Genomic DNA, 26,040 nt, shown 5'->3' with positions numbered 1-26,040 from the left:
TAGTTATTGTGTATCTCTACACTCGTATGCCTCTGTGTCATTTTGATCATAATATTTATGGTCTTCATGGCCGTTTAACTCTTATATTCTTATATTTCTCATCTCTATATTTGTTGACTATCATGTTTCCTTGCAGTTGTTTTGACTTCATGTGGTATCGTCTTTGTGATCATTGTCCCTGGGACTGTCTTTTATCTTAGTGTTGTGTAGCTATAGTAATATAAACGTCATTAATTTATATCTTATTTAATATTATATACTTTATTGTGATCTGCCATGAACTGTGATTGCATTACTCACGTATTAATAGCACACAGTTTATAACTGTTGCATTACAATATTTCACCTGCTGTTTCGTAAACACTGTGAACATCGTTAGATAATGTAAACAGTATAGAGGTGAGGTTTAGGTAACTAACTGGGGTAAAAGTCATTGTGCAAATGCCGACGGGGGGGACACGTGACTGAAATACGCCTCTGTGATTGGCTGAGCCGTGGCTCTCTTAGCTGTAGGACAGAGGTGGACTCCAATCGCTTCTGTTTGTGTGTCAGGGTAACCACGCTCACAACAATGCTGCTCAGCAAGGTAAAAGTCTTTATATTAACTGTCATATAAATGTGTTTTTCACTAAGGAATGACTGCTCTAATTGTCAGCTCGTTGTCCTCCTGACCTACATTTCATGCTTTCCATCCCCGAGTTTTTATTGCTACGTCACATGCTAACATCAACTAGCAAAAAGCTGCTACGGCTAAAACACATTTTAAAACGTCTTCGCACGGTGGTCGTTTGTATAAACGACGCGGTAACTTCAGGTTCATATCTGTGTCACCTGTTAGCCATTGCTAATATCTGAAATACAGAGCTTAGCATCTTTTTTTGGTGCATATATTTAACTCCAGCTAGCTGATTTGTATTTGGAAAAACGCCAACGTCCTTGAAGAGGTTCCGTTAAGTTTTACCTTCTCACAAGCTGCCTTAAAACTATTTTTTACATTCTCCTTGTTAGGGTAGGTGCCGTGGTTTTAAACTTTAGGTCAGTGAGTTTGGATCGATACCTGTCTGAACATACCGTAGTTAACAGGGGGAAACCCTTTGAATATCTTTTTTGATATATTTGATATGTTCCGTCAAGTTAACTAAATCTAACACAGATTAGATGTAAATTTTAAAGCAGTAAAATTAGCATTTTTATGTGTGCAAACACTGATCCAGATTGTTTTGGAATGTTCCCTTGAATTGCTGTTAACAATATTTGCCTGTTGCTTAAAAAAATATCGGTAGAAGCACAACCACTGATTTACGACCTTGTTCTCCACACATAGGTGTTCAAAGCCAGTTTGCGGTCCGGTGTCCGGCTGCAGAGCTCCACCGCCACAGCCAGTGCTGCTGCATCTTCTGCCGGCCATGCATCATCACTTGGCTTCTCCTTTGGTAAGAAGGATGTAGTACTTGCTGTCATTGTGTCCGACCTGTGAAGGAATGATTACAGTGACCGGTGATTCCTTACACCCCACATCTTCTTGCTGCCTCAGAGATGACAGATCAGCAGAAGGAGTTCCAGCAGCTGGCGAGAAAGTTTGCACGTGAGGAGATGCTCCCTGTTGCAGCAGCTTATGACAGGAGCGGTGAAGTGAGTATAGAAAACGTGTGTTTAAAACTTGGTGTATGTGTTGGATGAATTATTTGAGTATATGGATGACTGATAACTCTTTTTGGCTTCAAACAGGGTAGGCTCCAATACACCATAGTCTTAAGTTATTAAACATTTTAAATACATGACTCTTGTTATGCTCTAACATGCATTTGGCATGTCTTTTTTTTATAAATATGTGTTTCTCTTTTAGTATCCATTCCCCATCATAAAGAAAGCCTGGGAGCTCGGTCTGGTGAATGGTCACATTCCACAGGATTATGGTATGCTGCCTGTTTTAAAATTAGCTGCCACGTTTTGTGAGGCAATATAAGGTGTGAGTCTTATATTCCAGACGAGTTAGCAGATGTCTTATATTTGTCCTTTTTTCTGCACAGGTGGAATGGGTTTGTCAATCTTTGACAGCTGCCTCATCACAGAAGAGTTGGCATATGCCTGCACTGGAATGCAGACCGCCATAGAAGCAAACTCCCTAGGAGTAAGTTGTTTTGTTAGTGATTGCATTTTGCATTGCATTTTTCTAAATGGATATTTACAGTCTGTCGCAGCTGTCAAACCAAGCAAAATATGAATGATAAGAGAATCAATATGATGACACTACTGTTGCCACATTGCCAGCTGAATAGATGCTGAAACAGCATAGACTTAAATATGAGAATTTTACTTTGGGCCTTCAAGCATGTGAGTCGCTTACTGTCACACCTGCTGCAGATATGCATGAATTTATATTTATACTTTATTAAGGTAAAAGGGGCAAATATGTTTGTTTCTGAACATTAGAGCAGTCATAACAAGAAGTAACTGCAGATGTCAACTCACTGCTATCTGTTTCTCCAACACAGCAAATGCCCGTTATTCTTGCTGGCAGTGATGCACAGAAGAGAAAATATCTGGGAAGAATGACCGAGGAGCCTCTTATGTGTGTAAGTCATTATATATTTGATTGAGATTGTCATACACATTTACTGCTGTGTGTTGACAGCATTAGTTTGTGGTGACTCTCCTGTGTTTTGTTTTTGGTAGGCATACTGCGTGACTGAGCCTGGGGCAGGGTCGGATGTTGCTAGCCTCAAGACCCGGGCTGTGAAGATGGGTGACGAATATGTTGTTAATGGGCAGAAGATGTGGATCACAAATGGAGGGAAAGCTAACTGGTGTGTACTCATGTGACACAAATACAGACACGTTGTATGTCTACAATAATAGTAACATATCTGTTGTGTGGTTATTTAATCCTTCATACTTCCTTGATGTTTTTAGGTATTTCCTTCTCGCCCGCACAAATGCAGATCCTAAATGTCCAGCTAGCAAAGCTTTTACCGGCTTCATTGTGGAAGCTGACACTCCAGGAATTCAGATTGGAAGGAAGGTATGATGAGCCTTGTTGAAGGTTATATTCAAAACTACACAAGTGACCTCTTCTTCTCTCAGGGAATTGAGTTGTATCTGTTAAGCAAAACATGTGAAACTGATCTCTTAATAAGCAGAACAGGAAAATCGTCTGTTATGTTCACAAATATATGCAGACTAACCTGTCTGGAACAAAGCTTTAATTGTGCTTTTGTGACACAGGGTAGATTTAGTCTGTTTTTCCTCATTGGGCTGTACAATTTGTTTTTTTGCAATTATTTTTATACAGTAATTCCTTAAAAATTTAAGATTGGATGGGCATGGGAGTCAACATGTATATTGGGTAGATACACTGGTTAACGTCAGGATGTTGTCTGCTCCTGTAACATGCCCCTTTGTTGTTTTGTGCTGGTAGGAGATGAACATGGGCCAGAGGTGCTCTGACACCAGAGGGATCACTTTTGAGGATGTGAGGATACCCAAAGAGAACGTCCTGATTGCAGAGGGAGCTGGCTTCAAAATTGCCATGGGTGCATTTGATAACACCAGACCACCAGTGAGTCCAACACATTTATATTAAAGCACATCATGCATACCACAAAATGGGAAGGACCATTTCAACCATGATACTGAGTGACATAGATGAACCCATGCTTAGCTGACCTATGCTCAGAGCCCTACTTGACCTCATTTAATGTAGGTGGCAGCAGGAGCAACGGGTCTGGCACAGAGGGCGCTGGATGAGGCCACCAATTACGCACTAGAGAGGAAGACTTTTGGCAGAGTTATTGCTGAGGTTTGTGCTTACGTTTAATCTGGACTTTGTCATTTATTGTTTAAAAGCGCTAAAAAGTGACGTCTCTCTGTCTGCTTTCACAGCACCAGGCTGTGTCGTTCATCCTGGCTGAGATGGCGATGAAGGTGGAGCTGGCCAGGATGGCATACCAGCGCTCAGCCTGGGAGGTGGATCAGGGCCGCAGAAATACCTACTACGCCTCCATCGCTAAGGCCTTCGCTGGGGACATCGCCAATCAGGTGGCTACTGATGCCGTTCAGGTATTCGGAGGGAATGGCTTCAACAGCGAATACCCGGTGGAGAAGCTGATGAGAGATGCAAAGATCTACCAGGTGGGTGTTGAGGTTTTTGCAAACACCGATACTGTTTGTTGTACCTCTGCAGTTAAAACTGATTTTTCTTAAAATTGTCTGTAGATCTATGAGGGCACTGCGCAGATCCAAAGAGTCATCATCGCTCGAGAACACCTGGGAAGATTCAAGAAATAAAGCCTGTCTGATCTACTGTACCCATCGTAGCTTTTCTGTTTGTAACATATGTTGCTGTAAAATAGGCCTGGACACTTACAACTCAGGATGCAGCTCAAACTGTCATTTGCCTTAATGTCATTTTATTCAGCTGGGCTTTCAGACTCTGAGACAGCCGCCCACCTATCACACCCACTCAGAGCATCATCAAAACCTAAAAGCTCAGAAACCACAGAATGCCATAAATCATTTGGAATGTCACCTTTTGTTTAGCGTTAAGTTGGTGCTGTGGGCCAGTTCTCCATCATGTAAAGTTGCTGCTGATGATAAACTTGGTCATGTGGGATTTGTTAGGATTCAGGGTGTTCCAGGGTGAATCGGCAGCCTTACACTTTGGATGCCATATGTTTTATAACATAGTATGTTGATTGTCCATGTTCATTCTGATTTGCAGTAGATTTTTCTTCATGCCTTATTCTCTCATCCGTCTTTACTGACTTTCTGCGCCTGTTCAAAAATGTCAAATTAATTCCATGTGTAAATGCAACATGAACAAAGCAATCTCTCACTTGAATATTAATTTGTATAAAACTGCATGTTGTCTGGAGGTGATGGTAAGTAGAGGCTTCAGCTTTACACCTGTGCAGATGTAACATGTGGGCTGCTGTTGCTTTCTGTTGATATCATATTAGAGGACGACTGTATGCCATCCATTTAATATTAAATTATTCCATTCACATAGACAGCATGAGGGTTTTATGTTGTTTTTGTAGAGATTAATAACGGAAATAAAAATGTTTTTGTAAAAGTGGATCAATTAAAAACCAGTGTCTGGTGTTTGTGCCTGCTCTAAATTCATTTGGTCAAAGAATTCACATTTTATATATATTTCAGGGACTGTGCATGTTAATTAACATTTTTGTAAATATGGCAGTGTTTCTTTTTCTATCTGAAGTCCCTGGACAGATGTTAAGAGTCACCCTAAACGGAGAAGAGTAAAATTACAAATCACGAATCACAAAACATAACCACATTTAATGTAATATACAATATTGATGAAAATTGAATTAAAGTAGAAAGTAAGAAATGTATGAAAATAAACAGTTAAGTAGAGTACAACTACTTATAATTACTTAGTTTTGATAAATGTACTTCCAACACAGATCAGGACGTGTGCTGTTGTTCTTATTCTGATTCAAAAGGGGGCGCTAAATGCCCCTAAATCGCTGCTCAAATGCTAGTAGTAGTAGAAGAAGAAGAAGCGGAAGCAAAAGAAGAAGAAGAAGAAGAAGAAGAAGCCTGAACATGTCAGAATGGTAAGAAGCAGCTTGTGACTAACGTAATAGTCGGTGTAGTTTAAGATAACGTGGTAACAGAAGTGGTTTTAAATGTCTATTTGTTTACATTGTTTCCTATTTGTAGCCTTACACGCATCCTTAATCTTTACGTAGCTAGCATCAGCGTTAGCATGTAGCTCAACCTGTCAACATGCCGATTTCAATTCAATATTCATCATTTAGCAAAACAACACGAGTTTACCGTGTACTACTCTTAAAGAAAAGATAATGTAGGTTACAGTTTTTAAAGCCAGGCGGAGTTTGTTACCTTTTTGAGCGGTTTTTGAATTGTTTTCCCTTTCAGGGTACCCAATTGAAAGATGTCATCATTAAGCCTGATGCTCCTAGCACACTGCTGCTGGACAAACATGCAGACTACATAGCTGCGTACGGCTCCAAGAAAGACGACTATGTGAGTGAAGGCAGTGTCATTAGGTTTATATGTGATTTTTTTACCTTCACTGAACAATTGAGAACACATTTGTTGAACATATTTAACAGAATTGATGTATCATTTGACATAAGGGGGATACATGTAAGATTATAAACAAATGGATCTGATAAAACAGCATTGTTTCTTCAGTCTGATATGTTATATACTTAATATATATTATGATATAATGAAATTGCAGGAGTACACACTGTCAGAGTACCTGAGGATGAGCGGTATCTACTGGGGGCTGACAGTCATGGACCTGATGGATCAGCTGCCCAGGATGAACCAGCAGGAGATCACAGACTTCATCAAGGCCTGTCAACACGAGTGTGGCGGCATCAGCGCCAGCATAGGACACGACCCCCACCTGCTCTACACTCTCAGTGCAGTACAGGTAGCCCCTACCACATCCGTTTTCTTAGCAGCTTCTTGAAATTCTGGAACAAATCTTCACCTGTTGTGATTCTGATGACGTGTTCTCATCATTGTGATAAATCAGATTCTAAATGTATCTTAATTGTTGTACTTCTGGTTGAAACTGTATAAAAGTTAAAAACAATTCTCTTTCCTCAGATTTTGTGCTTGTACGAGAGCTTAGATGCAATTGACGTGGATAAAGTGGTGGAATATGTCAAAGGGCTGCAGCAGGAAGATGGCTCTTTTGCAGGAGACAAGTGGGGTGAGAAAGCTTTTTTTATAAGTCACGTCATTGTGTGAAACATCTGCGCCTTACAGACTCTGCAGTGTCCCTTTCTTATTTTAAACTCAGATTTTAATGCTTCCTCTGTCAATAATTCTGTCTGATTTTTTTAATGGGTTGTTTTAATATGTGAGTTCGCATTTTGTTGCATCTTTGATTAGTAGCAGCCCTTTATGTCTGTTAATCAGACTCATGGTCAGGCGATTTAAAAAAAATCACTGTCCTACTTGCTTATTTTTTAGCCACAATAGTGTGTTATGTGTAATCACAGCTCTTTGTATTTTGCAGGAGAAATAGACACACGGTTTTCTTTCTGTGCTGTTGCTACACTTGCATTGCTGGTATGTATAACCATTCTTCCTCTGTTTATTCAACTGTATGGTCATTTATACTATAATTTATATCACTATTAGTTAACTAGTACAGGTCTGTTTCATTCTGTGTCAGTTTTAGCTAATATTCACCTGGTAGCTGAGCATATAATTCTGTATATTTTGAAAATGACTTGCATAATTGTCACCTGTTCTTTCAGGGAAAGATGGATATGATAAATGTTGACAAAGCTGTGGAGTTTGTCTTGTCCTGTATGAACTTTGATGGAGGCTTTGGCTGTAGACCTGGTTCAGAATCTCACGCTGGTCAGGTGAGTGTGTTTTTAATGAAATGCAATAATGTCCAAAACCTAAAATAAAGAAACCAGGTCATCTGAATCTGCAGCTCGTCTGAGTGGATGCAGGTTGATCTGAACTCAGAGGCAGACGCTATCAGGATTAAACTGCTTCTTGCTGTCATGTATTAAAATCAGATCTCTGGTGTTTTCCCTGCTGTCTGTCAGATTTACTGCTGCACAGGCTTTCTGTCGCTCACCGGCCAACTGCACCAGCTCAATGCTGACCTGCTGGGCTGGTGGCTCTGTGAGAGACAGCTGCCGTCTGGAGGCCTCAACGGACGACCTGAAAAGGTTTGTGCTTTCCAGATGTTGCATAAAGAAATCAAACACCCCTGTGTCATGGGGTTTTGTTATTTATGACTCACATTTGTGCAGCACTGGGAATTAAATTTCAAGTCGTCTTCACAGTGGAAGACAGACATCACAGTACTGTGTAAAAGTATAGTTCATTTGCAGCTCTGGTGTTACGTCACCATAAGAGAACAGGTTTTAAGCTGAAGGAGATTAAAGAGGTTATGGAACTTTTTCCGTGACTAATGGAGAATAGCAAGATTATCACAGCTACATACTAATGGTTGAATATAAACAACACATAAATCTTAATGTAGTTTTTTGTGACTGCTGATCCAGCTCTCTGTCTCATTCAGCTCCCAGACGTGTGCTACTCTTGGTGGGTTTTGGCATCACTGAAAATCATCGGCAGGATCCACTGGATCGACAAAGCCAAGCTTCGGATGTTTATTCTGGCCTGTCAAGATGAAGAGACGGGAGGATTTGCTGATAGACCTGGAGACATGGTGAGCTGCAGTTTAAATCCTGAGGTGACCTCCTCTTCCACTAGTGGGTTACCTCCCCTGATGCCTACCTCCACAAAAATGTGATTACATGTCACTGCAGCCAATGGGACTGCAACAGATGTGGTACAGTCGAAGCCTGCATGAATCTCCTTAATAGCATGCTATTTTTGAAGCAGATCATGTTTTCTTTGCAACTAAAAGACCCTTCATTGTCAAATGTATCTGGCCAGAAATATTTGAAATGTCTTTCCTCAGTGGTCAGACACTGACACAGAAACTTTACACTGCAGCAAGAAAACACACACTGGAGGTTAAAAATACATGTCGTCAGTATCGTAGGTTGCTCTGTGAGATTAAATGATTGGGCTAGAAAACTAAAACATCTTTCTCCTTGGTTCTTACTAATGCTCACTATCCTGTGCAGGTTGATCCGTTCCACACTCTGTTCGGAGTCGCCGGCCTCTCTCTGCTCGGAGACGAACGGGTCAAAGCTGTAAACCCAGTGCTGTGCATGCCCGAGGACGTCCTGCAGAGGATCGGCCTGCAGCCTGACCTCCTCAGCTAGCCCACCCCCCCCACACACACACACACATACATGCCGTTATTTCCGCCATCACACACACACAGACACTTCTGTCACAGCAGAGAGATTTGAATGATGCTTGCTCAGAGATGATGTGCAGGACAAATGGGGACTGAGATTGGGGCTGGACTGGAGTTGTTTCCGTTTTAATCCTCTCACCACTTATCCTCGACTCAGTTTTCATGTTTCACAGAAACACAGTATCACATGTCACCATAAACAACATTCCTTAACGCCTCGGCTTTTCAGTTTGATGGAAAACATGCAACAGTTTCAGTTTCCTGCTCTCATCTTTCTCTGTTTGCCACATGAACGATGGGCATTTTCCACAGCAGACATTATTAATAGAATCAATGATAGGTCAGTTCCATTCAGCTTTTTCAGTATGCACTAGAATGGGACTTCTCAAACATTATTGATGCACCTGTGTTTTTCCTTCTGTGATAACACAATTGTCTGCTGTGAGGAGCGTCTGTGGGATTGTTCTCCGACTGCTGAGGGGAGACGAAAGGCAGAAAGATTTGCACCTAACACTCGAGACAGATCGGCAGCAGTTAAAGGAGTTTCTCTTTGAAACGAGCAGCCACATCAATACTGACCTAGATTGATTATAACTTCTACACAGACTCTTTATTTTGGCAGGCTTTGGAGGAAGTGCAGATGTTCTCTGAGAGTTAGTTTAATGTTAGTATATTTAAAGGCTCATTCTCAGTCTACTCTATTTATTTAAAGCGGTGTTACAGCTGTGGTGAGTCTGCCTGCACGCTGTGTGACATTATTTCTGACTCTGTAAAACTGCTTTTTAGAAAACTTTACATTTTGTTTGTAAAACCTGCTTTTGTGTTTTATCTTAACTTACCAAACTGTTCAGTGTCTGTGTTACAGAAAGTAAATAAATCGTACGTTAATGCATTAATTTACAGATTTAAGCCCACCAGAATAAAAGGCCTAGGTACAAAGTTATAAACGGTTTGACTTGTTTCACTCTTCAGGTTATAAAACTAATATAAATAAATATATAAAAAGCACAATAAAAACAACCCTCTCTCTGGTCCTGTGCTACATGGCGATGATTTGCCACTAGATGGCAGTCTAACCAAATGTTAAAAATTACAATTTCTCACCAAAGATCCTGCAACAGAGCCATTTACATACAGATCTAATATTATAGGTAGGTTTTTATTTGTTACATGAAAAGACATTTTTTATACAAAACATCTACAACAATGTTTTCTTAATTTAGCATGAGTATGAATTCTGTGTGTAACAACTATAAATCTATTTTTTGTTAATCAATAGGTAAATGTAAGCTTCTTCTTTTTTGCTTAATGAATTGGTAATTTAGTTAATTGGTAATGAATGAACAAACCTTCTCATCTTGCAACGATTTCCATGTATATTCATGCTGTAGTAATAACTCTGGCGCTCTCTGCGTGAGAGATTGCGTTTCGCAGCAGTGTCAGACTGTAATAATGGAGCTGCATAAAGATGGATGCTCTCTGCCAGAGTAATTAGAGGCAGGTAATTCTCTCCTACCTGTTTTCCTCCATGTAATGAAGATAAGGAGTTCCCCCTGCTATGGAACCTAGATAAGAAAATGACACTTTACCTGGAACAATTTCTAACAATGGCTTTCATAAAATGTCAAACTAATGATGAAGTGATAGCGGACGCTATGTGGAACATTATTATCACTGTGCAGTAATTACAGCATCGCCTCTGTGAAATTCATGTTTAATATTCTGACGCACTTCCTCTGGATCCCTGCTGTGAGGAGGATTTAGAAACTCACATTTGAAGTTTGGGTCTTTGTTTCAGCACTCTGTCTGTGCTCATTGTGTGATTTGAAACTTGCAATGGATCTTCTTGTCGGTCTGTGGCCGTGCATCCATGTGTGGTCATTTATGGTCATTTTGCGACTGTTATTGAACAATTCATCAGTGTCTGGTTGTGCTGCACTCATTTTCAGTCATGTGTGTATCTATACGTTGTCTTTTTGTGCTGCTGTGTTGTCATTTTATAATTTAAGGCCATTTAAAGCCCATTTATCATCATTTTACATGTTTTTTTCTCATTTTCTGCCTTTATCGTGCAACAATTTATCATCATTTTGCAGACATTTTCCATTTATCATGATGTTGTGCACATTTGTGGTCATTTTACATCAATTTGTGTGTATTTTGTGTTTGTTTATGGTTATTTTTCAACCATTTCTGAATCGTTTTCCTGTCTGTGGCCATCTGACTGCTTCTATTTGTGGTTATTTATGGTCTTTGTAAAGCTATTTATGGTAGTTTTGCAACGATGATGAGGACTTTGTCAGTCTGTGGTTGTGCTGTATCTGTTTGTGGTCATTCTGCATCCAGATGTTGTGAACATTGTAATCATTTTGCCTGTTTGTTGTCATTTTAAACTGTAGTCAGTTCAGTTGGCGTCCTTGTTTGGTCATTTTGTGGCGTTTTGTGGTCATTTTGTGTTCAGTTTTCAGTCTTCCTGGTAGTTGTGTTGTGTATTTTTTTTGTTTGTAGTTGTAAACGTCTCTTGTTTGTCTCTCTTTCTTGTTGTGTTACCTCCTTTTGTAGTTGTATAGTCTGCATGTGGTTGTTTGACTGACTCCCCAGTAAGAACCACTCACAGTCGCTTCACACAGAGCTCCTGGTTCAGGTCTCTTTCAGTCAGCCTGCTCAGTATTCCATCCATGATACTAACAAGCCAACTACCTGTCACCTTCTGACTCTGGCAGCGGGGGCAACAGGGGGGCCAATCAGATTCAAGGCGCCCCTGGCCCTGCCTCCACCTCTGCCTCTGTTCCTGCTACATGCATTTTTCATTATGTGATATTCTCAGTGCAGCCTGGACCTGCTGCAGATACACTGGCAGCCCGGCGAGTTTAGTATTTATTTGTGTATTTATTTGGTCGATGGGGGAGCAGTAATCTGTGGGCCCCTGGTGTCTGGGCAGAGACAAACATGCTGGTTGTTAGGCTACTGAGAAACCCCACCGGCTCTCATTAGTGAGGAAGAGACAGATGAAGAGGAAGACAGAAGGTGGGAGAGAGGAAAAAAGAAAAGTGTGAATGAGAGATGGAGGCTGAGAGTGAGGAAAGAAGAAGCAGAGAGACAGATGGATGGATCACACATTTCACCTCTCAGTCTTGTTTGTTTGCAAGAAAAACCCCAACCCATTTTTCCTCGCGGTCCTGTCGCCCTCTTCTTATCTCTCAGCACAAAATACAGAGGATTAGTCCAGCACAGGAGGCTGCAGCCAAACAGTGCCGAACCACAGGCACAGCAGACAGTCACTTAATAAATGTTTAATTAAACCACAGCAGTGCCGCGTGTGCAGAGACTACTCATGAGTGCGCAGATTTGTAGTTATTATTGTTATTGTGCTGTTATTATTCTGCTCCAGCTGCTCTCAGAGGCCGTGGCGAGTTCCTGCTTTGTTTCTGTTGTGCTTTTGTTGGTCAAAGTTCCAACGTCCTGTGACAAACAAAATGTATTTGTTTTTCACACAGCCTGCCACTTCCCTCCCTGCCCTCTTCCTCTTCTTCATCAGACTGCCAGCCACTTAAAAATGGACGATATTTGTTCTTTATTTCAGAATCAGACTCAGAATCAGAAATACTTTATTAATCCCAGGGGGAAATTGTTTGTTTATTGAACAAAACACTTGTTGTTGTCATGGCACACAATGATATTTTAATCATTTATCACCTTATGTTTGCAGGAAAGAAACCTTTAACCTTGCTCCACTGAGAACCACCTTGCTCAACAAAGTAAAGGTTCGTCCCTTTGAAACAAAAAAAAAGTCTTAAGGTGAGTGAATCCTTTTATTTCATTATTTAAAAATTCCATTACAATTTAATTCAATTCAGTTTTATTTATATAGCGCTTCAGTTTCATTTCTTTATTAAAGAATTTCCCCTCGGGGATAAATAAAGTAATTCTGATTCAGATTCTGATTCTGATCCAGCAGACTGAGCAGCACTGACTGAAACATACACACAAACAAATTAATTTATCCAAACCTTTCTTTGTAACTGTGATAAATCTGAAATAAATGACTCGTATTTAATCTGAGAGAGAGTCCTGGAGTGTCCCACATCTGTTATCATGACGCAGATGCTGACATTTTCATTTCATGTGCCTTTGAGTGACTTTAGAACAGATTATATCCGAGCTGCTTTTCAGTGTGTAAGAGCAGAGATGTGTGAGCTCAGTGACAGCTGCCGGATGGACCAGGAGTCCACGCACGCTGTATTTAAAAGCTGAACAGATGTTGTAGTTATTGCACTAACTAACTGTGAAATTCACTAGGAGGCAGTAAAGGCCAAATATTGGACAGTGATGCGGACACAGATCAGAGGTTTGAATGGGATACAATGACCTTAAAGCTGCTGAAGGACTGACCCGCCCCTCACTTTCTCCTTTATCAGCACAGTCTTGTATGATTCAGTTGTACATTAACAGACTGACACATCCTCCAAAAGGACTAATTAGATTTCAAATTGTGCTTCTTCTCTGTAGCAAGACAGACAAATCAGTCGCAGGGAGTCAAAATGATTCATCCATGTAAGCTGTCTGAGAAGCAGAGGAGAACACAGGACGGCAGCTTATCCACTGCTTCTGTAGCTGGAGGCGATCTGATGTGCGAGCGCATCCTCCCGAACGCTGCTGCTTCAGTTTCACTGTATTCAGGTCACAGAGAGACGATACCTGCACCAGAACGCTGCAGCTATCAGGTTACTTCTACATTTTAAATGGTTCATTAAAAGGTAATCAGAAGGTTAATTACTCAAGATGGAACATTAAAGATGTTTTTATTCTGAAGTTTGACACCACTTAAGACAAAATGAATCAATTAGAAAAGATTAAGACCACATCCACGTTAAAATTTAAAAAGTGATGTCCTTAACGATGCCCGGGAAATACATGTATGAACATTTTAACCTGATAACAGCTGCTACATTTGACTCTTGGGTGTAATTAAAATGAGATTAACAGATTAAATATGGCGACCCCTGAGCTTCCTTATTTTAGGGATGAGGTTGTTGTGTCACAATGGCAGTGGAGTGGAAGTGACAGCACTGTGGACTTACAGGCTGGAGTGTGTTTGGATGGTTCTTTGGTCTCTCTGTTTGGACTCGGGTCTGAGCCGTGGTTACAAAATGTCAGATTATCTGTCAACATGTCGCTCTGAATCCGGCCTGAGCACTCTCAGGTCATTTGTTGTGAGCTACTCCCCTGGAGACACCCAGCAGCTCAGTGTGCGGACAGTGACCAGTATTCCAGGATGGAGGTCATCACCCAGCCTCTCATCATAAACATTTAAAAATGTCGTGACGCACACCCTCCACACACACAGCAGCTACAATGACCTACGTGTCCCCATCAGCTTGGGGACCTCCGTCTCTGCCTTTGTGTTTGTGTCTGTCAGCAGAGGAGGAAGGTTTCAGGGAGCAGAGAGGGCATCATCGCTCAGCGGACTGAAGCCTGGGAACCAGACCAACGCCGGCCGTTCTCATCGAGCAAATGGACACAGGTTCTTCTGAACCTGAAATCAGAGCCCGCTTCACTGTGAGGTGTATTTTTAGACAAAAGCTCACTGTGCCGATTGTCTCGTCTGTGCAGATTCTTGCATACATTCATCCTAAATGAACCTGCGGGTAATGCTCTCCGACTGATAAACAGCCTTTCTGGGTTTGTTTTCACACTTTCTTATCGCACACAAGAGATAAAAAGAGGAGCGTTTTCAGATATGATGTCTGTTCTCTCTGTGGGCGGTTTTTCATCAGATTCAATAGAAACTCCATAAAATGAAGAAATGAGTCACAGCAGTGAATTTCAAACATTAATCTGAAACTGATCGTTGGAGTTTATGTTTAAACTGCGAGTTAATTGTGTTTAAAACTGTGGGATGGAAAAGCCTTTGTCCTCATTAGTACACATTAACTCTATGCTGCTGCTATCTTGACTTCTATGTTGATTTTATTTCTGGTCAGGCAATCCCCTGCTGCTTCTGAGTTTACAAGAAACCACCTGAATAATTCATCCGCTCTGTTCCCCTTGTGTTTTTGAAGTTGTGATCAGTTGCTTGTATTGAAATTTTCATTTTTTTCCCAGCATATTTTGTGGCTTTGATGCTATCTTTTCTTTCTTGCTGAGAGTTATACCATAAAACTTTGGGTAGAGGATATTTTGGAGCACCTGGCTGGTTATTAATAAGCTGCCATTTTAATGACTTTTAACTATTGCATGGACAGATTGTGGTATTTGGTAAAGACGTTACAAGTTCCTAGAGAATAAAACATAGAAGTTGTGGATTGAAGAAATAATCTGTTGACTGGCACAAACCGTTGTGTTGGGGTATGTGGTCCTCAGAGGATTCTGACAAGGAGGATTTTTAGAGTTAAATGTCAGCAACTGTGTGAAATTTGGGGCAGATGTTAATGTACCGCTCCAAGTGAAATCTGGTCACCTTACCCTCCATCACCGGTGCTACTTGGAGCAGCCTGCATAGATCCTGATGTTAGAGTTATTGATGTTTTCTGACCTTTTGACTCTGGACTCTTAACAACTGTGAAATGTATACTTTATATGTATTTACACAATCAATCAATCAATCAATCAATCAATCAATCAATCAATCAAACTTCTCTCTTTGTCACCTCTTTTAGCATCTTCTCTCCATATGTGCCTTATGTGCGGAGGCGGCGGCCATGTTGGTGTTGATGAAATATGTTGTTCAAGATGACAAATGTTGTTCACCCGGAAGATTAAAACCAAAGTTGTCTCTTTGCCCGTCTCTTTCACTGACTGCCTTTGAAGACAACACTGTGACATGGCAGGTTGACAGCTCCGTCAAATGTGGAAGACACATTGTTTTCTTGGTAGTAAAGGATGTAAGGGCACACACACACACACACACCCTGCACCAGGATTCATTGTGTAATTTTTTTTTTCTGCAGAAAGTAGTTTCATCATCTCAATGATTAACACAAATTCATCATGTTTTTTTTTTCTTTCAGGAGGCTACTTTGTGCAATACAAAGTCAACAGAGGGCGATGAATTGCTGCGGCTGACTGTGGGTGTGGTTGGATGAGTATGACGGATGATGCTGCATCATCATGGCTCTCTGGAATAAGAAGAAGCATATAGCTGTAGACTCTGGTGCGTTGTCCTTTATTCATACTGCACACTAAATATAAACACAAATACCCATGCTATCACACTTTTATTTCTCGCCTTGTTTATAATAAGAGCGCGCTTTATTTACATGCACATTGTTAGCTGCAGAGCTGAGACAGCTATCAGAGTCTCTATCTTTGAAGGCATTGTGTTACTCTCCTCAGCTCTCCTGGGACTGATAGCTCCTTATCACATCCACAGAGGTGACAGTGTATCATCCTCAGTCTCTTAATCAGCCCGAGGTAATTTCAGATGCTGATGACCTTGACTTATTTTGAGAATTTAATCCACACAATGTGGTGCTCTCAGAGTTTAAGGATTAACACCCTGTTTAAAAATGAGAGACGGAGAGGGAGATTTGGCGATAACTCCAATAGAGCTATTGATTCAGTGAGAGGACCTGCTTCACACCTGCTGAAAATGATCGAGAAGTTTAATCAATGTGGCATCAGCTAATTTAAAAGAAGTGATGTGTGCCTGCAGCCTGTGGGTACAGGGTGCACATGCATCAGCAGCAAGTGTTTGCACCTCGCTGACTTCCTGCTTGGCTGTGTCTCTGTAATTACAGATGCTGTATATCAAATATTTTTTGTGTGTTTTTTAAAAAAAAAAGAAGAAGAAGAAAAAAAACCGAGATTGGATTCTTTCATTTTGCAAACAAGACTGACATCTTGGAAAATTTCTATTTACTGAAGGTGTCGTGTCATCTGGCAGGAAGGTAGACTGCAGCTGAACTCAATTACAGTCTTCCAAACAGACCGGAGAAGCATAAAGGCGGCAGCGTCTGAATAACATGATGGAGACGAGTGTCCTAACAGGTTTCACTTTCTCCCATAATTCAAACAGTTTGTTAAAATATATGAAAGATCAATATCACTAAATAAATCAGTAATCCTTCTGCTTTCCGAGAGGCTTGGTGTTTGTTGTCTGAGTGGGCGCAGCTGTGTTTTTGTCCTTGGTATCTTTGAAGAGGTTTTTACTATATATTTAAAACTTCTTCTGTGGTTTGAAATTTTTCCTACTGCTTTATTTTTATTGGCTTTTTCAGAAAGAAGAAGCGGATCTGTGATTTGTACTTGGTTAAATCTTGTATATGGTCTTGTGTTCTTTATTTAACAAATTCAGCATCTTCATATAAGCTCACATAACTCGTCAATCCTCCGATCCATACAACATGCTCGCTGCGTGTTAGATGCTGCTTGTTGTAGTTCGTCTTGCTGGTTCATCGATCTGATTGTTGGTAGCGTTTCCATGGCAACTTCTCTGGAAGTTTTGTGTAACAAACCGCCTTCTTCCGTCTATTCATTCCCATCTTGCCAGTGCCGTAGAGGTCTAGGAGGTTCGACTTGAAATTGTTAAAGCCACCCTCTAGTGGCTATTCAAGGAACTGCATTTCTCAGCCGCAGAGTGAGAGCTAATATAACTGAGCTAACAGCTAGCTCACCATCTGGAGCACTTGAAGCTGGCAAATCACAAATTGGAGCAGGATGCCACACAAAAGTGCAATAACAGGCACATAAAGGGTTAAATAAAACAGTATCCTTCCCAGAAGGAGTCTCATGGGATGATTGTTCTTGCGCATAATTAATAAAAATCAAGGGAGTGGCGGTCCAGGGGTCTGTGGATGTTCTTTACCTCTGTGGAGCCAGTTGGTCAGCAGGATGTGTCCCATGCTGCCTGCTTTCCTCTGGGTGATCTGTGTTCTTGTTGACACTGAATGTGTTTTTCCTGCTGTGCGACACACTCTAAGGATGCACTGATGTAGTCCCCCTGTGACCCTGAACTGGTTAACCTATCATCTGTTTGCTGAGGTTTCACAAAGGCTCCTGCTGAGATGCTACTAAAAAAATACCAAACTTAATCTGGCTTACCTTTTAAATATTTCATGATTAAATGAGACTCAAAATATCAATTTTCCCTCCTGCAGCCATTTTACATTCAATTTTGCACTCAAGGAAAAAAGATCTGCAGACCTGAGTTTATCTCCACAGCACAGCTGATAACATAAACATAAATATATATTATATATGAAAACATAAATATTCTGAGCATTTATTTTTATACAACAGAGAAGGCACCAAAACTGCAGCCAATCAGTTTTCATTCTCTTTTTATCAGCATGGCTGATGGAGATGAACCAGTGAAGGTTCTTCAGTTAAAGCAGAGGTCATTTATTATATATTTTACACTTGTTAGTATCTCATGTTCATCTTAAGCAGCAGAAGGATTAAAAACATTTCTGTAAAGGCGCCTTTTTGTCATAACTTTATTGTTATGAATTTGATTTTATGAGTCAACCCTGCACATATAGTTTTACTTCTCTCATGAGGGGAGACACCTGTGTGGCTGGGTCCCAGCAGACTTGCATTATTACAGTCAGAGCAGTGACTCAGAAGACAAATTAAATTATTCAACATTTTCTAATGGCCTGCGGGGCCTGTGGAAACCTACTACATCAGAACATGTCAAATCTTTGGAAATGGAGGAAGCTGCAGTGTCACAGAGCTGAAATATTATCCAGACCTGCCTGCTTTTCATTTCAACTTTTTTTTCTGTAAATAGGTCCCATTTCCCCAGAGTAGCAGCCTGTTTCTGTGACTTCTGTTTTTGCTCTTACAGTAATATTTCACAACAAACAGTTCCTGTTTCTAGAGGAGAATGTTTATTCAGATAGGACAGTGCTGTATTTGTTTTTTGGTCACACTCACTGCAGTGACCACATAAGGACAGCGTTATATTCATAAAAATCAATTGTCACATCATCTGGTAATGTTTACGCTTCACATGGTTATTGATATGTTTAACAGAATATGGACGCGTTGCCCGACATACGATATTATGGTACATTCCTGTTAAAGGAGTCTGAGGTTTGAGTCCCCCTTACACCGCCAGCTGTGTTGTTTTCACCAGGTGTTAAGTTTGCCTTTCACTTTTAATTGGCATAAAAACAACAGGTTAAACATTAAGATACATATATCACCTGTGTTGTAGCTAGCTTGCTGAGAGTGATGTGTCGGTCGTGAACTTTTGGTTCAATATGAACTAATCTTTTATATGACTCGGGAGCAACGAGTTTGTTCTCTCGCCACACGGCAGGCAGCCATAAGCTCAGTCGGCAGGACAGGAAACAGAAATGATTAGTTCACAACTTGTTCGTCCTCGTTCTTTTGTCACGTGACAGGCTGCTCGGGCTGCACAGATTCGTTCGTCGTTCTCATTCACAGCTCAGGCTGTGTGGGGAACAGTACACTCTCTTGTTCTTTTGTCACATGACAGCTACCTAGTCATTGTCGTGCTGTTAAACAACAATGGCAGGGAGGAAGCAGGACAGAAGTCACTGTATTGGGGTGTGTATTTCCTCTCCTAGGTTGCCACGTGGTTTGAATTGCTTGTGGTAGTTGTGTATTATACTTTGTCAGCTGAGTATTTAGTGTTTGAGAACCGCCTACAAGAGGGATACAGCGCCACCTGCTGTAAAAATGAACGGAATGAATGAAATGACTCACACAAAGATTCGTTCAATTCAGTGTTCGAGAGTAAAAGAACTGAGTCAGTAAAAAGAGTCGAATTTACCAACGCTACTTGCTGAGCAGGCCATGCCACCAAAACATGTAAGAGACCGACATGTGTTTCCATCTTTGTGCAAAGACAAATAGAAACTGGAGCTTTTAGTGATATTTGTATTATTAGTACGGAAGAGGGTTAGGGCCACTGAAAACAATAAAAAAAATTGTCATGACAGAAAAAAAATGTATTCTGACTTTAATCTCAGAAGTCTGACTTTAATCATGGAATTCTGACTTTTTTTCACAGAATGCTGACTTTGATCTCAGAATGCTGACTTTGATCTCAGAATGCTGACTTTGATCTCAGAATTCTGACTTTAATCTGAGAATTCTTACTTTTTTTTTCAGAATTCTTACTTTTTTCTCAGAATTTTGACTTTTTTCTCAGAATTCTGACTTTAATCTGAGAACTCTTACTTTAATCTGAGAATTCTGACTTTAATCTGAGAATTCATACTTTAATCTGAGAATTCTGACTTTAATCTGAGAATTCATACTTTAATCTGAGAATTCTGACTTTAATCTGAGAATTCATACTTTAATCTGAGAATTCCTACTTTTTTTTCGGAATATTTTTTTTCTGTCATGACAATTTTTTTATTTTTTCAGTGGCCCTAATCCTCTTCCGTATATTAGTATTATTGTTAAAGTAGTTTAAACACTTGCTGATCAAACTGCTACTTAATACCCAGCTTGTTTTATTTTTTGTAGTAACATGTAGGATAATGCTGAGGTGGTCCATAGTTTATAGTACATTTATAATTTATATGTGTCATGATTGTTTCAGAGGAAAACGGTGAACGTTGTAAAGTTTTCTCTCCTCCTCATGCTGATGTTGTAAAAAGCAGCACTCGAATCAGCGGCGGTCATGTGACGCGGCGGTGGGCGGGCACTGCGTCTGGCCGGCCAGTAGCGGCGCAGCGTCGGTTCAGGTTCCAGCAGCTCCATGGGGGGGAAAAAAGCAAAGAGAGGAGACGAATAACGGTACACTCCAACATTTATGGAGCCGATCCCCGCATATAACCGCACCCCACCCGCATATCCTCTTCTGATGAACACCTGAATCAGTGCGTGTGCAGGCGGAGGCTGTGAACGCGTTCCGTGGCGGAGGAAAACAAACGGTCCACCATTGTCTGCGTATAAATAAGAATGGCCTGGATGTGGAAGGTAAGTGGAGCTTTTCTCTCTCTTCTACACTGCTGTGGACACATCAGGAGAGGACTCGGCTTTAGGCTGAGACGTGGCTTCCAGGCTGTGATGGTTTTAGCAGATGTTGAGGTGAAATGTGAGCCGCACGCTGCTGCTGATGCTCCGTGGAGGTAATTAACCTCCTCTGCTTCTCTGGGTCTGCTGGGGATTCTCCCCTCTCTCTCTTCCGGACGCTGGACGTGTGCTTGTTGGACAGGGACCTGGTGTTTATGTTTGTGTTCTGCTTCCTGTCCGTGTGTGTGTTGTTGACTGCAGCTGAAGGAGCAGGCCAGCTGTGCATCCTGCCTGTCCAGGTGCTCACGTGATGTCTGCACAGCTGAGGGGAAGTTAACGAAGCTCTCCTACTGTTTATAAGACTCATTTAAAACATGTTAGAAAACAATGATAAAGTCCAGGTTCTACAGGCTGTATGTAGCTAACGCTGCTTTGAAACAGCAGAACACCACCTGTTAGATACAGGAAGTGGAGAGCATGTGACCAGTGTGATTGATACATCTTAATTAAACAGCTAATCGATAGACTGATTATTTAGTTTGTCTTTAAACGGCCACATTCATCCCTTAAAATAACTGAAAACCATTGAATTTAAAGTGATTAACTCTTAAAACCAAACAGCTCTTAAAGCTACTTGCTAAACATTTGTCGCCCCCTTCTGGCAGAAGAAGTAATGACACAAACATTATAAGACACCACTGGAGCTGTATTTAAGGGACTCCAAATATACAAACACCAAGTTTCTTGTTATATCTGCAGAGTGGAAACCTTGTTTGGATGATCTGTGTTGTTTTTCTTCGATGAAAACATTAAAACATCAGCATATTGCCCAGCTGCTGATAGGTGAACACTTTCATTTATATTCTGTGCTTTAGCTTTGGATTGAGCTATAATGTGATCTGACTTCCTGTGAGACTTGATTTTTTTTTTTAGCTTGAATGTGAGAAACAAGTGAAACCTATCAATCGCAGCTGCACGTTTGAAGGAGGCGTCTTTGATCGCTCGGTCTGACCCAGAAACAGTCCGAACAGAGAAAAGCACCAAACCCTCACAGTGAAGGATCTATCAGCTGGAGAAGTGTGGCTTATTGATGAAAACCTTTGGCTATAAATGATCAGAGACTATGAGAATGTCTTCAGATGTCTCTTTTTGTTGGACTAACTCTAATGTAACAGAGAAGAGCAGTAAATCTTCACAGTGTAGACGGCAGCTGTGAAGCTTTGTCCTCTTTGATCAATAACTGAGTTGAATATCTAATTGATATCCTTTATTTATCCTTTATTTAACCAGGCTAGTCCCATTGAGATCAGATGTCTCTTTTACATGGGAGGCCTGGCCAGGAGGGCCACATTAAAAAGAACAACATTAAAACATGCTCACATAAAACGTTTACACACAGACAAGGTGCACTGCAGTGATTTCACCAGAGCCCTAATCTCATTCAATGTAACATGTACTTGTAGTTTGGATTGGATTTATTCCAGGCATTAGGTGCTGAAAACCTAAAAGCTTCCTCTGCTGGTTCAGTTTGTACTTTTTGGACTATAATTTGCAAAACATCCGGAGATTATGACTTCCATGTTTCCTTCTTTAAAGATAAGAGAGACAGGGAGGAGTGATACTCGGAATGCTTTCGTAAATAAACCAATGACGGAGGCGTCGGGCATATAGAGAGCGTTGTTATACGGCAGATATCGTCAACAACAGGCAAAAAGTTTAGTTTCACACAGATGGAAGAGCAGGCCCTGTTTCTGCAACGGAATCCTGATGAAAGTTTGTCTTTTTTTGTAACATTCTGAATATGCTTCTTAAAAGAGAGCTGCTCATCGATTAAGAATCCTAGATATTTAACATTTGTTGAGCATTTCTTGTTAAAATGTTCTCAAACAGTGCTGATCTCACAGATTTGCAGTTGTGTAGTTGTGTCTCACTGGAACACGCTTATAGGGTAATTTTAAAAAAGCTCATTGTGTAAAGACACCTGCAGTGTTCTGCATGGTATGATGTGCTTTTGTGTGTTTTGTCTCTCCTGTTTTACAGATCTTCTAAGTTTTCATTCATGAATTGATATTTGCTTGTTTTATATACAGTATTTGACAAAAACTGGACAATATTAAAGACTTACTATTTAATCAATTGCCATTTGTTGTAAAATAATTGTCAAAAAATAAAAGATGTGTCTGGGAATGTTTTTTTTTTGCTTCTAACGTCAAGGTACTTTAGAAGTGAGAAATAATTTGCTTAAAAATGGACTCAAATTGTAAATCGACTATCAAATAATTGATAAACCAGCTCGCCAATAGTTAAAAAGCAACAAGTATGATGTGAAGGCATTCTATGAGATAGTTAACACAGGCACAAGAACCAAACAATGAGTTAAATTGTCACATAAAGATCACATAACAGAGTTTGATTGTTTTAAGAGGTCAATAAAAGCTAACATTGAATCGTCACCCCTCCCTCATCCACAGCACTGATGCTTATTGATCTGTGTGTGACGTGGTTGTAATGCGGGCGTTTATACTGTTAGTGTGGCTGAATGCACACTCATGGCCAACAATGCTGTCAGTCATCTGACAGGAAGTGATCCTTCAGCAGCACGTCTCCTCAGACACTCCCTCGTCACGTCTGCGTCTGCTCATTTAGGCTGTGTCTGTTATCTGACACAGCACTTAATTTCACACTAGATTTGACACAGTAATATGTTAATGTATGTGAGAAATGGGGAAAAAGAGGAAATACAATTACACAGTACAGATTGCAGAGTGATGGGAGTTGATGTAAACTGGAAGTGGACAGGATGAAATGAGCTGTAACTTTAAATGAAATTCTTTCTGGAGTCTCTTGGTTATAAACCAAGCTGTGAATGCTTATGTTTTAGCTTTTCTTCCACTAACTTTGAGGATGGATGAAGTGATGATGATGGATGGATGAACACACACATGCACGTCTTTAAGTTTTTGTTCTTGTTCCCAGCATGGGTGAATGAGTTGGTAACAGTCTGGTCTGGACCTTTCAGAGTTTATATCCTTTACACTGAAATCGCACAGGTGATTCTACCTCAGTAAGTGAGGCTACATGTTTATCTGGATCTCTACAGGCACCCTTCTGCCTTTCTTCACAAACCAAAAGCAGGGCTGCTACCTCTGTGCTTATTTTTAAAGGAGATGCTGATGTGTTCCTATCAGGTGTAAAATTAGGGTCAACAGTTTTCTATGGGGCTTCTGTAATGGAAGTGAGGAGGACATACTGTAGTTGGTCTGCCCCCTAGAGCCACACCAGACAACAGGAAGTACAGCAGGTTAAATTAAACCAGAACCCTTCATTGTGATCACTGTACAGTAATGTAAAGGTGTTAAGAGAGAACTTAACAGGAAGCATAAGATCTCAGTTTACCAGTCGACTCTTACCTGTGGTGAATATATCTGGGTGAGATTGTGAATACAAGCCGCAGAAATCCGGTTTCTCCATACATGACTCTCTCAGATTTGTGCAGATTTTAGAAATCCCTGAGTGGCTCAACAATTAGTCAGTTAGTTAGTGATGCCCCTCACTGGGTGCTTCTGTTAAAGGTTTAGCAGACATGTACATCTGGGCAGAGATGACCTAGGACCTGCCAGGAATAGCTGGATGACAGTGGAGGTCTGGGCGTCTCATGGTCCAAATGGATGGATGGATGGATCTTTAACAATCACTGCAGGCCTGAATATGAACCAGAGTAAACTCCTTTGTTAGCTTGTGTTTTAATTGGAGTGAGTTCATCCGTGAAGAACTGTGCCTGAGCTGGGAAAGGCTGCCGCTGTTGTCCTCCGTCCTTTTCAGTGCAGGATGAGCTCTCCATCACGTCTCATCAAAAACTCAGCAATGCTGCTGTTAGTTCTAACCACATGGCAGAACAGGGTCAGAGCAGCGACAGGGTCACACACACAGAAATCACTTCTCTGTGTGTGTGTGTGTGTGATTTCTGTTTAATTAATGCAGGCAGACACAAACAGTGGTTTGTATGTGTGGAGAGGTGTTATAATGGGGAATGTAGAGAGAGAGCGTCCCAGTTCTTAGGAGTTTCAGGGATGAATGGCACTTCCCCGAGTCCCCCTGGTCCCATGTGTTTGTGTAACAGCAGAAGGCAGACTGATAAAAAGTGCCCCGTTGCAGTTTCAGAGAAAGCACAGGGCGCCGGCAGGATGTTGAATGAGGCTGATACTCTGGTTTATATTCAAACTCTTATCAAATGTGTGCTCACATTTCCCATGGTGCATCTCTCTTCCTTGATCTGTTTCCCTGCTTTAGTGTGAAGCTTACACAAGATGTGGGAAGCCATTGTTTCATTGGTTGTCTTTTGTGTAGCTGCGTCTTTTTAACCATTAAGAAGTAGACCACATTAATCCTGAAGCTGTACCTGAAGTTGTGATATTTTCTTTCACCCATAAGTATGTTAAAAAAAGCAATAAATACCTAAAATAATAATGAGAATTTTTAGTTTTGTGTGAAGCTGCAGAACCTTAGTGCAGTAATTCTCTTTTACTTAAGCTGTTTTCACACATGGACTCTGAACAAAGCCTGGATTATCAGGAAGTTATCCCGAGGTGCCCTCATGCAGCAGGAAATTGTATCGTACACAGCATCCATAGGAGGGTGCGAAGCTACACAAACAGCAGGTGTTTCAGTTGATTTAAAATGCAGCTTCTACCTCTGAGGTCAGGCTGACTCTCACCTGTCTGATTACAGTCTTCTGCTTCCCTGGGTTTCTCCCACATTTTAGCACCCTCCTATATTGTGTCCACTGAACTTTATCATAAGTAATTTTCACTTGTTCACTTGTTGATGCACACGTTGTCTTCTCTGAAATAGTACAACCTACACACTGCACAGACAAACAGCACAGAATGGCCAGAAATAAAGAATTAACAATAACGCTATATCTAAATTACACTGTTGAATTGAAAGTACTGGTACCAGTACAAATGTGAATGTGAGCCTCTGAAACCTGGAGATCCAACAACTGCACTGCTACTGCAGCAGTCAGTGAAGTAAGCTCTCAGGGATTGTACTGGTTTGCTACACAAATTCTGAGGAGTTCAAGCAAACACATGCTTATTGACATGATAAACAGACAGAATGTAACTCCAATGTAACTCTAATTTTTTGAGCTCTGTTTAGTCTCCACTCTTTTCAAAAAGAAAACAGATCTGTCTGTTTAGCCTCATGTTGTTCACCAGCTAGTTTCTGTGTCCGTCTGCTGTTTGGTGGTTCTGTACTGTCTCCTTTAGCGCCTTTGTTTGCTATGAAGT

The 26,040-nt window shown here is 40.8% G+C and overlaps 3 protein-coding genes across 3 annotated transcripts in view; all 3 read left to right on the top strand.

Moving 5' to 3' along the window:
• The first annotated feature begins 464 nt into the window (after window positions 1-464).
• On the top strand, window positions 465-5,007 carry acadm (acyl-CoA dehydrogenase medium chain). Its single transcript, XM_028428321.1, has 12 exons — window positions 465-586; window positions 1,325-1,433; window positions 1,535-1,632; window positions 1,847-1,916; window positions 2,031-2,131; window positions 2,496-2,576; window positions 2,677-2,807; window positions 2,914-3,022; window positions 3,419-3,559; window positions 3,704-3,799; window positions 3,883-4,131; window positions 4,216-5,007. The coding sequence occupies exons 1-12, from the start codon at window positions 572-574 to the stop codon at window positions 4,285-4,287; spliced, it is 1,272 nt and encodes a 423-aa protein (XP_028284122.1). The 5' UTR covers window positions 465-571; the 3' UTR covers window positions 4,288-5,007.
• Window positions 5,008-5,524: 517 nt separating this feature from the next.
• On the top strand, window positions 5,525-10,843 carry rabggtb (Rab geranylgeranyltransferase subunit beta). Its single transcript, XM_028428436.1, has 9 exons — window positions 5,525-5,582; window positions 5,908-6,015; window positions 6,236-6,433; window positions 6,613-6,718; window positions 7,028-7,080; window positions 7,272-7,382; window positions 7,575-7,700; window positions 8,057-8,206; window positions 8,631-10,843. Exons 1-9 carry the CDS (start codon window positions 5,580-5,582, stop codon window positions 8,769-8,771), a joined length of 996 nt encoding a protein of 331 aa, XP_028284237.1. The 5' UTR covers window positions 5,525-5,579; the 3' UTR covers window positions 8,772-10,843.
• Window positions 10,844-20,470: 9,627 nt separating this feature from the next.
• The window catches only part of st6galnac3 (ST6 (alpha-N-acetyl-neuraminyl-2,3-beta-galactosyl-1,3)-N-acetylgalactosaminide alpha-2,6-sialyltransferase 3), a 60,442-nt gene continuing 54,872 nt past the window's right edge, over window positions 20,471-26,040 (top strand). Inside the window, exon 1 of the mRNA XM_028428266.1 lies at window positions 20,471-20,713. Coding sequence (XP_028284067.1) covers window positions 20,696-20,713 — 18 coding nt within the window. The 5' untranslated portion in view covers window positions 20,471-20,695. The remainder of the gene's footprint in view (window positions 20,714-26,040) is intronic.

The sequence above is a fragment of the Parambassis ranga genome, chromosome 17 (assembly GCF_900634625.1).
Source record: "Parambassis ranga chromosome 17, fParRan2.1, whole genome shotgun sequence".
Taxonomy (NCBI): Eukaryota; Metazoa; Chordata; class Actinopteri; family Ambassidae; genus Parambassis; species Parambassis ranga.
Note: the sequence above shows the minus strand (reverse complement) of the source record. Positions and strands in the feature narration are given on the sequence as shown.